General features: G+C 47.8%; 1 protein-coding gene across 1 annotated transcript; it reads left to right on the top strand.

Moving 5' to 3' along the window:
- Positions 1-1,181: 1,181 nt before the first annotated feature.
- On the top strand, positions 1,182-12,818 carry NIFK (nucleolar protein interacting with the FHA domain of MKI67). The gene is made up of 6 exons (XM_077449714.1): positions 1,182-1,351; positions 5,340-5,468; positions 5,686-5,794; positions 7,879-8,090; positions 8,766-8,828; positions 11,613-12,818. The coding sequence occupies exons 1-6, from the start codon at positions 1,247-1,249 to the stop codon at positions 12,480-12,482; spliced, it is 1,488 nt and encodes a 495-aa protein (XP_077305840.1). The 5' UTR covers positions 1,182-1,246; the 3' UTR covers positions 12,483-12,818.
- Positions 12,819-13,542: the final 724 nt, after the last annotated feature.

Genomic DNA, 13,542 nt, shown 5'->3' with positions numbered 1-13,542 from the left:
ACGGGGCAGAAGAAGCTTCAGAAAATCTCAGAAGTTGAACGGCGCCTGCGCCATGAGTGGAGGTGGTAGCCCCACCATCCAAGCGGACACCGGGTTGTGAAAATTTGAGGGCCCCTCGTGGGCACGCTTCGGGCTCGGCCTCGCTGTGCTTGGCTCTTTTATATTCCTACTCTATGTCCACTTGGATGGTGGGGATAGAACCTGGACACACGGCGCAGGCGCCGTTCATTCTCGGCTATTTTCGGAATCTGTGTTGCTGTGTACTGCGCATGCGCAGTACACAGCGGACACTATCTGATGGGGGACAGTATATGATAGGACATCGGCTTTTCCGAGGAATTACACCCCCCCATAGACTCCTACATGATGAGCGCCACCTGCTGGCCACTTCTAGGAATTACATCACCCGTAAACTCTATATGAAGAGCGACACCTGCCGGCTATTCCGAGGAATTACATCCATTCTAGTTTACATGAGTGGAGTTTTAAAACATGAATACATTTCACAAACATTTCTGTTTTAAAACTCCACTCATGTAAACTAGAATGGATGTAATTCCTCGGAATAGCCGGTAGGCGTCGCTCTTCATATAGAGTCTACGGGGGATGTAATTCCTCAAAGTGGCCGGTAGGTGGCGCTAATCATATAGAAGACTATGGGGGGTGTAATTCCTCGGAATAGCCGGTAGGTGACGCTCATCATATAGTCTATGGAGGATGTAATTCTTCGGAGTGGCCAGCAGGTGTCGCTCTTCATATAGAGTCTGTGGGGGATGTAATTCCTCATTATGGCCGGCAGGCGTCGCTCTTCATATACAGTCTGTGGGGTATGTAATTCATCGGAGTGGCTGGCAGGTGTCGCTCTTCATGTAGAGTCTATGGGGAATGTAATTCATCGGAGTGGCTGGCAGGTGTCGCTCTTCATGTAGAGTCTATGGGGAATGTAATTCATCAGATTGGCCGGCAGGTGTCGCTCTTCATGTAGAGTCTATGGGGAATGTAATTCCCTGAAGTGGCCGGCAGGTGTCGCTCTTCATGTAGAGTCTATGGGGAATGCAATTCCCTGAAGTGGCCGGCAGGTGTCGCTCTTCATGTAGCGTCTATGGGGAATGTAATTCCCTGAAGTGGCCGGCAGGTGTCGCTGACGATACGATGATGTGTGTGTGGCGGATGTCCTGTATCGGAGGTGCCGGAAGGGGTCGCTGTGCGGACAGTTCCGGGTGATCCCACGTGTTGAGTGGTGAAGATGTCGGAGGAGAAGGAGTCGGTGGGGCCCCTTCTGTCCCTGAACCCCAAATTACAGGGAGAGTTCCAGGAGCGAGTGAGGAATATCCGGAAGAAGAACCGACAGGTACCCGGGGGGGGAGGGGATCGGGCCGTGTATGGGGGAGGGGAAGCTACACGTGTATATATAATATATACAGACCTCTGTTTTCATATCTTATTGATCGGCCATAACATTATGACCACTGATAGGTAAAGGGAATAATCTTTATTGTCTCCGTACAATGACATCACAATGTGGGTATATTAGGCAGCGAGTGAACATGTTCTCCCTGAAGTTGATGCCCATCGCAGTTTTGACTACAGGGCCTCGGAAAAAGTATTCATACCCCCTTGAAATGTTCCCCATGTTGTCATGTTACAACCAAAAACGTAAATGTATTTTATGTGATAGATGAGGGGTCTCCTCCTTTCTGCAGGCTGGAAAAATCATCTCTAAATAAATCCGCAGTAGAAGAATAGAAAGGAATTTGACCGCAGACAGCGGGGTGGATGGAGCTCCCGTATTTGTTTTGCTGCCACCTAAAAGCTGGAGAATCAAATCTGTGTCCCCCAATAGAGGCCCCTCCCCCCATATTTCCATGTCCCCATCAGAGCCATCAACTCCTCTCCCCCCCCAGCCCTCAGAGGTGTTTTAATGAACAAACAGCATCATGAAGGCCAAGGAACACACCAGACAGGTCAGGGATAAAGTTGTGGAGAAGTATAAAGCAGGGTCAGGTTATAAAAAAAAAAAATCTCCCAAGCTTTGACCATCTCATGGAGCTCTGTTCAATCCATCATCGGAAAATGGAAAGAGTATGGGCACTACCGCAAACCTACCAAGACATGGCCGTCCACCTAAACTGACCAGGCCGGGCAAGGAGAGCATTCATCAGAGAAGAGCCAAGAGGTCCATGGTAACTCTGGAGGAGCTGCAGAGATCCACAGCTCAGGGGGAGAATCTGTCCACAGGACAACTATTAGTCGTCTCTCCACAAATCTGCCCTTTATGGAAGAGTGAGAAGAAGAAAGACATTGGAGAAAGAAAGTCATAAGAAGTCCTGTTTGTAGTTTGTGAGAAGCCATGTGGGGGAGGGGGCAGCAAACATGTGGAAGAAGGTGATCTGGTCAGAGGAGACCAAAATTCTACTTTATGGCCTAAAAGCAAAAGGCTATGTGTGGGGAAAACTAACACTGCCCATCCCCCGAACACACCATCCCCACCGTGAGACATGGTGGTGGCAGCATCATGTGGTGGGGATGGTTTTCTTCAGCAGGGACAGGGAAGCTGGTCAGAGTTGATAGGAAGATGGATGGAGACAAATACAGGACAATCTTAGAAGAAAACCTATTAGAGTCGGCAAAAGACTTGAGACCGGGGCGGAGGTTCCCCTTCCAGCAGGACAACGACCCGAAACATCCAGCCAGAGCTACAATGGAATGGTTTACATCAAAGCATATTCATGTGTTAGAATGGCCCAGTCACAGTCCAGACCTAAATCCCATTGAGAATCTGTGGCAAGACTTGAAAATTGCTGATCACAGACGCTCTCCATCCAATCTGACAGAGCTTGAGAGATTTTACAAAGAAGAAGAATGGGCAGAAATGTCCTCTCTAGATGGGCAAAGCTGGTAGAGACACCCCCAAAAAAACTTGTAGAGAAAGGGGGTTCTACAAAGTATTGACTCCGGGGGGCGCCATACAAATGCCCCCTCCCCCACACTTTTCACATATTTATTTGTATCATTTATTATTTTCCTTCCACTTCACAATTATGTGACACTTTGTGTTGGTCTATCACATAAAATCCCAATAAAATACATTTACATCTTTGGGTGTAACATGACAACATGTGGGGAATCTCAATGGGGTATGAATACTTTTTCCAGGCCCTGTATGGAGGCTGTGTAGCTGCAGACCGGTGAAGATGTCCACGCTGACCCGTGTCCTCAGCCACAAGTGCCCTCAATGAGCGTCGGAACTGGATCACGGAGCAATGAAGAAGGAGGGCTGGTCTGATGAATGACGGTTTCTTTTCCATGATGTGGATGGTCGGGTGGGTGGGTCACTTACCTGGGGAAGAGGTGGCACCAGGATGCAGTATGGCAGGGATATGCAATTAGCGGACCTCCAGCTGTTGCAAAACTACAAGTCCCATCATGCCTCAGCCTCTGGGTGTCATGCTTGTGGCTGTCAGAGTCTTGCAATGCCTCATGGGAATTGTAGTTCTGCAACAGCTGGAGGTCCGCTAATTGCATATCCCTGGTGTATGGGAAGAAGACAAGCCGGTGGAGGCGATAATGATGCTTTTGGCTGTTCTGCTGGGAAACCTTCATATGGAGGTTACTGGACACGCACCACCTACCTAAACATTGGTGGTGGCCCCCTTCAGCAGAATAATGCGCCCCACCACACTGCAAACATTATTCAAGAATGGTTTGTGGGGCACAACGTGTCCGAGGGGTTGAGTTGACCTCCAGATCTCAGTCCAACCGAGCGTCTGTAGACTGTGCCCGAAAAACCAGTCTGATCCATGGAGGCCCCACGACTGACGGCTTGGTGCCGGACACCACAGCGTACGTTGGGGAGGTCTGGTGGTGCCCATGCCTTGAGGGGTCAGGGCAGTTTTGGTGGTAAACGGGGGGATGTGCTCAGTATTGGGTGGGTGGTTATAATGTTGCTGATCATAAAAATGGACCTTCGCCCTTTACTGCCGGAGAACTGTATGACTTACATGTATGGGGGCACTAGATCGTGTAGTAGCTACGTGACCTGGCATTCCCAGGTAGGGGGGCGTGCGTGGCAACGGCAACCCGGCTGTGATTAGACATGGCAGATGCAGATCAGTGGGTGCCGGTGTCCTATCATATACAGTCCCCCATCGGATAGTGTCCGCTGTGTACTGCGCATGCGCAGTACACAGCACACACAGGTTCCGAAAATACCCGAAGATGAACGGCGCCTGCGCCACGAGTCCAGGTTCTATCCCCACCATCCAAGTGGACATAGAGTTGGAATATAAAAGAGCCAAGCGCAGCGAGGCCGAGCCCGAAGCGTGGCGAGCCCGCGAGGGGCCCTCTAATTTTCCCAACCCTATGTCCGCTTGGATGGTGGGGCCACCACCTCCACTCAAGGCGCAGGCGCCGTTCATCTTCGGAGATTTTCCAAAGCTTCTTCTGCTCCGTACTGCGCATTCGCAGTACGGGGCGGACACTATATGATGGCAGGACACTATCTGCCAGAACACCGACTAATGGATGCCCGCCGGCACCCGCCAATCGGGAAGACGCACAGGACAAACAAGGCAGAGCTCTGTCCTGCCGGCGAGGAAGTCATGGATTTTGTTTCCCTGGAAAGCCATTTAATAGAATCCATTGCTTCCGTTAGTGAAAGCACCACTCAGTACACACAAACACTGGCTAGGCACACAGTTAAAGTGGAAGTAAACCCATCGATTTAATCGTTTCAAAAAACAGTTGCATTCCCGGCATGCCAGAACTACTAACTGTCACATTGGTGGTGCTCTCAACCAAACTGTCAAACCATCCAATGGTTGGTGTCATAACTGATCACATGTGCAGCACCATGACAGTTGAAGATTAAACAGAGGTCAGGATGGCAGCTTCCTTGGCTGAAAACGATAGAAGGGTTTACTTCCACTTTAACCCTTTGCTCACCCCCTGATAACCTCTTCCCAGCCAGTGTCGTTAATACAGTGACAGTGTATATTTTTAGCACCGATCATTGTATTAGTGTCGTTGGTTCCCACAAAGTGTCAGTTAGTGTCCGATTGTCCGCCGCAATATCTCAGTCCCTCCTATAAGTCGCCAATTGCCGCCATTTAATAGTATAAAATAAATTCCAGGCTCAACCCCCGGGATGGCTGGAGAGGTCACATGACCATTTTGGGGGTGGGTTAGGTCAGCTGACACACCTGGGAATTCAGGTGGGTGGTGGTAAATGTGGGCGGGGTTTGTTGTCCTACAGACGCTCCTTGTCTGCGCTCTGCGGGGGCTGTGTTGGGTTTGTGGCTGTCTATGTGATGATGATGTTTGTTTTTCTTCCCCCTCAGACTGAGACGCTCACCCCCGGCATAATCTACATCGGACACATCCCCCGCCTGCTGTTTGAGCCGCAGCTGAGGGAATATTTCAGCCAATTCGGGACGGTCACTCGGCTCCGCCTCTCCAGGAGTAAGAAGGTAAGACTCCCAATTCTCAGCAGTGCGGGAAAAACGTCTCGTCATAGAGCGTATTTATCTGTTACCGCCATCCCCCGAAAAAAGACCGGCGCCTTGTAGAAGAATGTCCCACCGGCGATCTTATTAAAGCATTTGTGGGGACACTTTTATTAAATGTAGATTATAATATTATAAAATGATGATTTGGGGGGTAACGTGTGTCTTTTGTGATTGGCAGACTGGGAACCATAAAGGATACGCCTACATCGAGTTCGAATGTGAGGATGTGGCCAAGATTGTGGCGGACACCATGAACAATTATCTCTTCTGTGAGCGGCTCCTGAAATGTAAGTCCTCGGCTCCTCCGCGTGTCAGAATCTGAATGTTTCCCCCCACAGAGCGGCGCTAAGAGGTGTGGGGGAGGGGCAGCCAGCTACAAAGTGGTGCGGATTGGAGGATAGCCTGGAGGGGGGCGTGTTCTTTTATACCACAATAGATTCAGTGGTCCCGTGCGTGCAGCCCCTCACCAGATGAGGGAAGTCGGGAAAATACCTTCCCCCTCCATACTAATAACCTTTCTTCAAAGCCGAGTTCCATCCAAAAGCGGAGACTCCACTTGTTTGCTTTCCTCCCCCTCCTTGGCCACATTTGGCACCTTTCTGGGGGTGGGGGGGGGGGGTTCCAGACCCTCTATAACCATATGGTGATCACCTATTGCAACTGAACAGATGGATGGCGCACTTCCCAGGCCAGAACAATGTTTTCAAACATTATATATATATATATATATATATATATATATATATATATATATATTTTTTTTTAATTGCTTGTGCACCCCCTAGTGTGTGTGCATGGGTACTGCACTGTAATCTATTGGACAGTGCAGATCACAAGTGGGGTGCCCCTTAAAAAAATAAATAAAAATTAAAAGTCAGCAGCTACAAATACTGCAGCTGCTGACTTTTAATAATCGGACACTTACCTGTCCCAGGGTCCAGCGATGCGGGGGAACAAAGCCCCCCCCCCCCCTCGTTCCCCGCTCCGCTCGAGGCGCCATCATTCTTACTGTGGGCACCCGGCTGTGGCTTCACAGCTGGGCACCCACTGCACATGCGCTAGCGGTGCAGGGCGCCGTGATACACCGCACACAGTCATCTGGGACACGTGACAGGTCCCAGATGACTGTGCGGCGCGAGGGGAAGTGATGTCACCAGCCCGGGCAAGGAAGAAGGCAGACTACAAGGGACCCCCTAGCAACAGGCATTTAGAGGTGAGTAAAAAAAAATTATTTTTTTTTTCCAAGTATTATTATTTTTTTTAAGAATTTTAAACTATTTTTGATTTTTTGGTGGCAGCACCTCTTTAATATACTGGTCGCCATCACTGATACCGGTGTCATCCGGAACCCATGTCTTGATAGCCAGCACCCATACCAGGGTCAGCCAGAATCCGTGTTCCAGTCACCCAGATTTATCGGGTACCAGAGTTTTGATTGCCATTCATCACCAGTGGCGGAGTTGGCCCGGGAAGCGGCGCGCCGATTGCTCACGAGTACAAGCATCACCCTGTGTCCTGATCACCAGCCACACCCCCCCCCCCCCCCCCCCCAAACTTGCCTGGCCCCGCTCATTCAGGATTGGGATAGGCGGTAACATGGAGAGATGCAAGCCTGGACTGGCTAATGCAGGATTCCTCAACCCTTGGGCCTCAGGGCTGGTACTGGTCCGTGGCCTGTGGATGGCCGGGCCGCCACAGTAGAAGTAAAGCAGCGACCGTGTTCCAGACAGGGCCAACACAGACTGCATTTGCCACTACCCAGCCACGCATGTGTCGCCTCTCCCGGCAGCAATATTGGCAGAGTAGGGGGTGGGAGGAGCTGGAGATCTGCCAGCTCCTCCTGCCCTGCTGATAGGAGGACGTCGTTGGCGGAATAGGCTAGCCCGGGGGAGGTGACGCAGGCTGAATCCTGCCTCGCCGAAGATAGGGCTGTGTAAGGGAGGCAGAGAGTACAGGAAGGGGCAATGTGATAAGAGAGAAGTGGGGAGGGGTTCATGACTACAGGGGTCACTGTGACCCTTTACATTACAGTGCGGAGGACCGACTCTGTGAATATTCCGTCACTAATCGCCCCCGCAATTGGTCTAAAATGTCTGGGCCCGATTTGTTTTTTTGTCCCCAGTCTGTTCTCGGAAAGACGATTGAGAAACATTAAAAGAGAAGAGTGTGAAATAGAGGGCGGAGGTTCCCAGTGTAGTTCTACCATAACAAATAGGATGGGGACACAGGTAGACGATAGGGATGCGTTGGAGGAGGGGAGGGATCGGGGTAGGGTGTATCTATTCTCTTTTGCTGTAATGATTTGGGGGTGCTGGGTGCGGTATTGCCCTCCACTATTGGTAAATAAGCCCCCCCCCTTTTCTCTTGGCAGGTGAATTTGTACCCCTGGAGAAAGTTCACCCAAAACTGTTTATTGGATGCAACTCCAAGTTCAAGAAACCGTGTCTGCCGGCGGTGGGACGCTACAACATGGAACGCACCGAGAAGCAGCAGCGGAAGATGATGAAGGGCATGCTGGAGAAGGAGCGGAAACTGAGGAAGCGACTGGCAGAGAAAGGAATAGACTACGACTTCCCGGGATTCGTAAGTGTTTCATGGATCTTGGGGAGTGGCGGAGTTCCACTTTATGATGACTTTGCAGGTTGAGCAGCTGAGAGCGCAAATGTGTGTGTGTGAGGGGGGGGGGGGGCCACTTTAGGGATGTGTCTTACCTTAAGACAAAGGTGGAAATATGTTCGCTTCCAGTGCTGACTTATTTTCCAAGGTGCATGTTCTGGTCCTCTTTATCCTCCATTCCTCAGCCATTCACTGGTCTGATATGCTCATGCTTGTTCCAGGTCAGAAGCTCGTGTAGTAAAAGGATAAAGATGACAGCCCTGGGCCCTGCATGTATATGTCAGCAATGATATCAGCTGTATTTCTATTCTGATACATTCACCTATTCTAATAAACTGAGATATGACAGGTTCCCTTTGGCTGACCCTGTATTGATTGAGGGGCACCATGCGGGTATTTAGCAGCGTTCCTACATCAGGATTTGTAGACAATTGGCTCATCAGACCCTTCTCTGTCCATCCAAGTATTGGATAACATATATTATTTATATTATTATTGGATAATAATATATATTGGATAACAAAGTATTTTCTGTGGTCATCGTCCGGTATGGCAAACCTAAGTCGGCCTTCCGTCATGGAAGATATCCTAGAAAAGCAGTTACTGGTAACTAACTGCCATTTTTCCCCTCTTATTCTGCAGGCTGCTGAGATGAAGAAATCCAAGACGCCCCCCGAGGACGCCGATGATACATTCAACAGTGAGGTGAGGCAGAACGTGGAGAGGTTGAAACATGAATTGCGTCCGATGTTAACCACTTCAGCCCCGGAAGGATTTGCCCCCTCAATGACCAGGCCATTTTTTCGCGATACGGCTCTGCGTTGCTTTAACTGACAATTGTGCGGTCGCGTGACGCTGTACCCAAACAAAATATATATTTTTTTTTTTCCACAAATAGAGCATTCTTTTTATCACCTACTGGGGTTTTTATTTTTTGCGCTGTAAACAAAAAGCGACAATTTTGAAGAAATAATTTTTTTTTTTTTTTTTTTTAGTTTTTGCTATAATATGTATCCCCCAAATTTTTTAAAAGTCACATTACTTCATCAGTTTAGGCCGATATGTGTGTGTGTGTATATATATATATATATATATATATATATATATATATATATATATATATATATATTTGGTAAAAAAATCGCAATAAGCGTATATTGATTGGTTTGCACAAAAGTTATAGTGCCTACAAAATAGGGCATAGATATGGCTTTTATTTAGTTTACCAGTATAAGCAGCTGCAGAGGACAGATCGGACGCTTTTTTTGGGCCCAGTGATTATATTTATATATATATATATATATATATACACACACACACACACACACACACACACACACACACACACACACACACACACACACACACCTAAAAAAAAAAATAGCCACTGATTACTGTATAAATGTCACTGCCAGCAAAGGGACTAACACTAGGGGGTGATCAAGGGGTTAAGTGTGTTCCCTCAGTGTGTGTGACTAGAGTAGGAGACGTATCGCTGTTCCTAACAGGAACACACAATCTGTCTCTCCTCTCCTGACAGAACTGGGATTTGTGTGTCGTCATCGCAACCACCGGCCACGTGCATCGGGTACCCCCCCCCCCCGTTGTGCACTCACCTGCTAAGACTCTTAAAGGAGCCGATGTACCTGTACGTCATTTTGCGCAGGGCTGCCAACCTGATGGCGTATATGTACATGTGACGGTCGGGAAGTGATTAACCACTTAAGTACCACCTCACACTGCTGTACGTCGGCAGAATGGCACGACTGGGCACAAGCACGTACCTGTATGTTGCTTTTTATGTGCCCAGCCGTGGGTCGGGAGCTGGTCCTGTGCTCCGCGGCCGTGGAACTAGCGGACCCGATTGCCGCTGGTGTCTCTCCCCGTGCTTCCCTGTGTGGCTGTTACCGATCATCTCTTTTTATAGGGAAGGACGATGAGTGATGTCACATGCCAGGCCACACCCCCCCCTACAATAAAAAAAAAAAAAATGTCATACATAACCCCTACACTGCCCCCTAGTGGTAACCTTGCCTGCCAGTGTCATTTACACAGGAATCGGTGCATTTAAATAGCACTGATTGCTGTATAAATGCCAATGGTTCCAAAAATATGTCCGATGTGTCTGTCATAATGTCGCAGTCACAATAAAAATCGCTGATCGCCGCCATTACTATAACTATCCCCTATTTTGCAAACGCTATAAATTTTGCGCAAACCAATCCATAATCGCTAATTGGGATTTTTTTTTTTTTTTTACCAAAAATATGTAGAAGAATACGTATCGGCTTAAACTGAGGGAAAAAAAATTGTATATATTTTTGGGGGATATTTATTATAGCAAAAAGTTAAAAATATTGCTTTTTTTTTCAAAATTGTTGCTCTGTTTTTGTTTATAGCTCAAAAAATAAAAACCGCAGAGGTGATCAAATACCACCGAAAGAAAACTCTATTTGTGGGGGAAAAAAAGCACGCCAATTTTGTTTGGGAGCCACATCGCACGATCGCGCAATTGTCAGTTAAAACGACGCAGCGCCAAATCGCAAAAAAGGGGCTTGGTCCTTTGGCTGCAAATTGGTCCGGGGCTTAAAGTGGAAGTAAACCCACCGATTTTAAACAGTTAAAAAAAAAAAAAAAATATTAAACCATCCAATGGCTGATGTCATAACGAATCACATGTGCAGCACCATAGCAGTTGAAGATTAAACAGAGGCAAAGATGGCAGCTTCCTTGGCTGAAAACCATAGGGGAGTTTACTTCCACTTTAAGTGGTTATGAGTGAAAAAAACATAACTGTCACTCGGTCCCGTCCTGCACGTTTCGTCATTGGGCTCACATCTGCTGCAATTCAGCTTGATGATTGAGCCTGCATTGGGTATACTTCTATGGAGCATTTTTGCATAGTACCATATTGTGGTAAGACCACTCTTTTTATCATTTCATGCCGGCTATAAACAAAAAAAAGTGTGTGTTTTTTTTTTTTTTTTTTTTTTTTTATAAATCATCTCAGTGTAATATGGCCAACTCTCTTCCCCATGTCTCCCTGTGATCCCAGGGCACTGGTGAGGCGGCACTGATGGGCACTGGTGAGGTCCCCTCTGTGATCCGGCTGGCTCTCCTCCTCCTATCCTCTCCCTTCCCCACAGTTTCCTGGCAGAAGCAGTGCAGGTTTTTTACAGGGACATCAGAGGCTGGGGCAGAATCTGCTCCCGTACAACCCTGCCCCCCCCCCCCCCCTCCCTTCAGCTCTACACTCGCCCTCAGTTCCTTTCCTTTTGCCCAATGTGGGCAGGCGAGTGGAAATTTGGAGGGCTGTTGTTGTTTACTATTTTATTTTTTGTTATTGTTTTATTTTATTATATAATTAATCATACTTATGATAAGTTCTCCTTATCCTGGCACCCTTGAACAAGCATTTTGGTTTTGTCTTGACTTCCTGAATTTTTTTTTTTTCCCTGGTGAAGTAATCCTAATCTTTTCTGTTTTCAGGACCCCACCCCAGTGTGTACACCCAACATCTTGGAAAGAAGGAAGTCCGCCCGTCTGGAAGCCCACGAAGAGAGCGACGACGACGAGATCGTTCTGAATTTGCCAGGAGATAAAACGCCATCAAAGACCAGCAAGTCCGCCCCTCCAGAAACCCCAGAGGAGAGCGATGATGACGAGATCGTCCTAAATTTACCAGAAGATAAAACGCCACCAAAGAGGAAATCGAAGCCCACCAAGTCCACCCCTCTTAAAACCCCCAGGAGCGACGATGACGCGATCGCCACAAAGGTACCAGAAGTGAAATCATCGGCAAAGAAATCAAAGCCCACCAAGTCCACCCCTCTTAAAACCCCCAAGAACGACGATGATGATGAGATCGCCGTGAATTTACCGAAATCATCGGCAAAGAAGAAATCCAAGCTCAGCAAGCCCGCCCCTCCGGAAACCCCCAAAGACAGCGATGAGGAGATCGTTGTGAAGTTACCGGAAGTGAAAACGTCTGCAAAGAAGATATCAAAGCCCAGCAAGTCCTCCCCTCCGGAAACCATCGGGGAGAGCGATGATGACGAGATCGTCCTGAATTTACCGCAAGATAAAACGACACCAAAGAGGAAATCGAAGCCCACCAAGTCCACCCCTCTTAAAACCCCCAAGAACGGTGATGACGAGATCGCCGTGAATTTACCGAAATCATCGGCAAAGAAGAAATCCAAGCTCGGCAAGCCTGTCCCTCCAGAAACCCCCAAAGACAGTGATGAGGAGATCGATGTGAATTTACCGGAAGTGAAAACGACGTCAAAGAAGAAACCAAAGCCCAGCAAATCAGAACAGAGAATGAAGATCAAAAGACTGAAACTACAGACCAATTAGATGTGAGAACAAGAGCTGCAAAGACGATTGTAGACAGCGGTTCGGGGAGCCAATCGGTAACTTAATGGCTGCTTTGGACTCTGCTCCCGTTTTTGTAGTCCTATACAGGACCACAGCAGCCAGTGTCATGTCATCTATCAGTTCTCATAGGTCACTTCACCATTTTCCCTTCAGGACCTAAAGAATATTTCCTAAAGGAAAAATATCTGTGAGACGGCGGATTACCCAGACTCCTCTCTGTCATTCCATCTGTCACTCTGGACTTTGCTTAGCATGGAGTCTGTAAGGTGTACAGATATGTGCGATATTTTTAATAAACCGGAATCCTTTGACATATTTAGAGAATGTTTGTTTTATTTTCCTTTTATTGTGACCCCCCCCATCGTGTGCATGCGCTCTTAACCCATTTCTGTCCTGCCTGTATGCATGTGCAGCTCAGAGGTGGGCCCTATTTCCGTGCTCATTGGCACGCTGACTGCGTTGTCACCGACCAGCTCCCGGTAAAACGGGGACAATCGGACTCCCGATTACATGATCAGCCATTTGCAATGATTACATGATCAGGAAGCCCATGAATAAGTCTCTTAAAGTAGAATTAGGCACAAAAAATATATATTTTTTTTGTTTTGGCTAGAGCAAGGTTTTATTTCGCCATCTGTGCCTCCGTTGCAGAGATTTCCCTTCATTTCCTGTCCTGCAGCCAAAACAGGAAGTGAAAGGAAATCCTTTAAAATTGAGGAAATTCCTTGGGAGGCCCCCTAGGTCACCAGAACTACTGTCCCCATTGGAAGATTTTCCATCTATTACTTTTCTGAGGACAACCCCAAACTTAGTGTTTTTTTCTTTTTAATAATGGTAAATGAGACAAATAGAGAGGGGGAATCCCCCTAACGGAGGAACAGAAAGCTAATCCCTCTCCACTCCATCCAAAACAAAAAAATGTTGCCTTTTATTTATATGTTAAGAGCCAGCAGTAAGGCCCCTTTCACACTGGGGCAAGAGCGGCCTCGGGGGTAAAACTGCGCTATTTTTAGCGCCGCTTTACCGTCGTTTTAGTGTT

This window comes from Lithobates pipiens, unplaced genomic scaffold (assembly GCF_037356315.1).
Source record: "Lithobates pipiens isolate NorthernLeopardFrog02 unplaced genomic scaffold, aLitPip1_a1.2 Scaffold_22, whole genome shotgun sequence".
Lineage (NCBI taxonomy): Eukaryota > Metazoa > Chordata > Amphibia > Anura > Ranidae > Lithobates > Lithobates pipiens.
The sequence above is the reverse complement of the archived record's forward strand: the minus strand, read 5'-3'. Positions and strand labels throughout refer to the sequence as shown.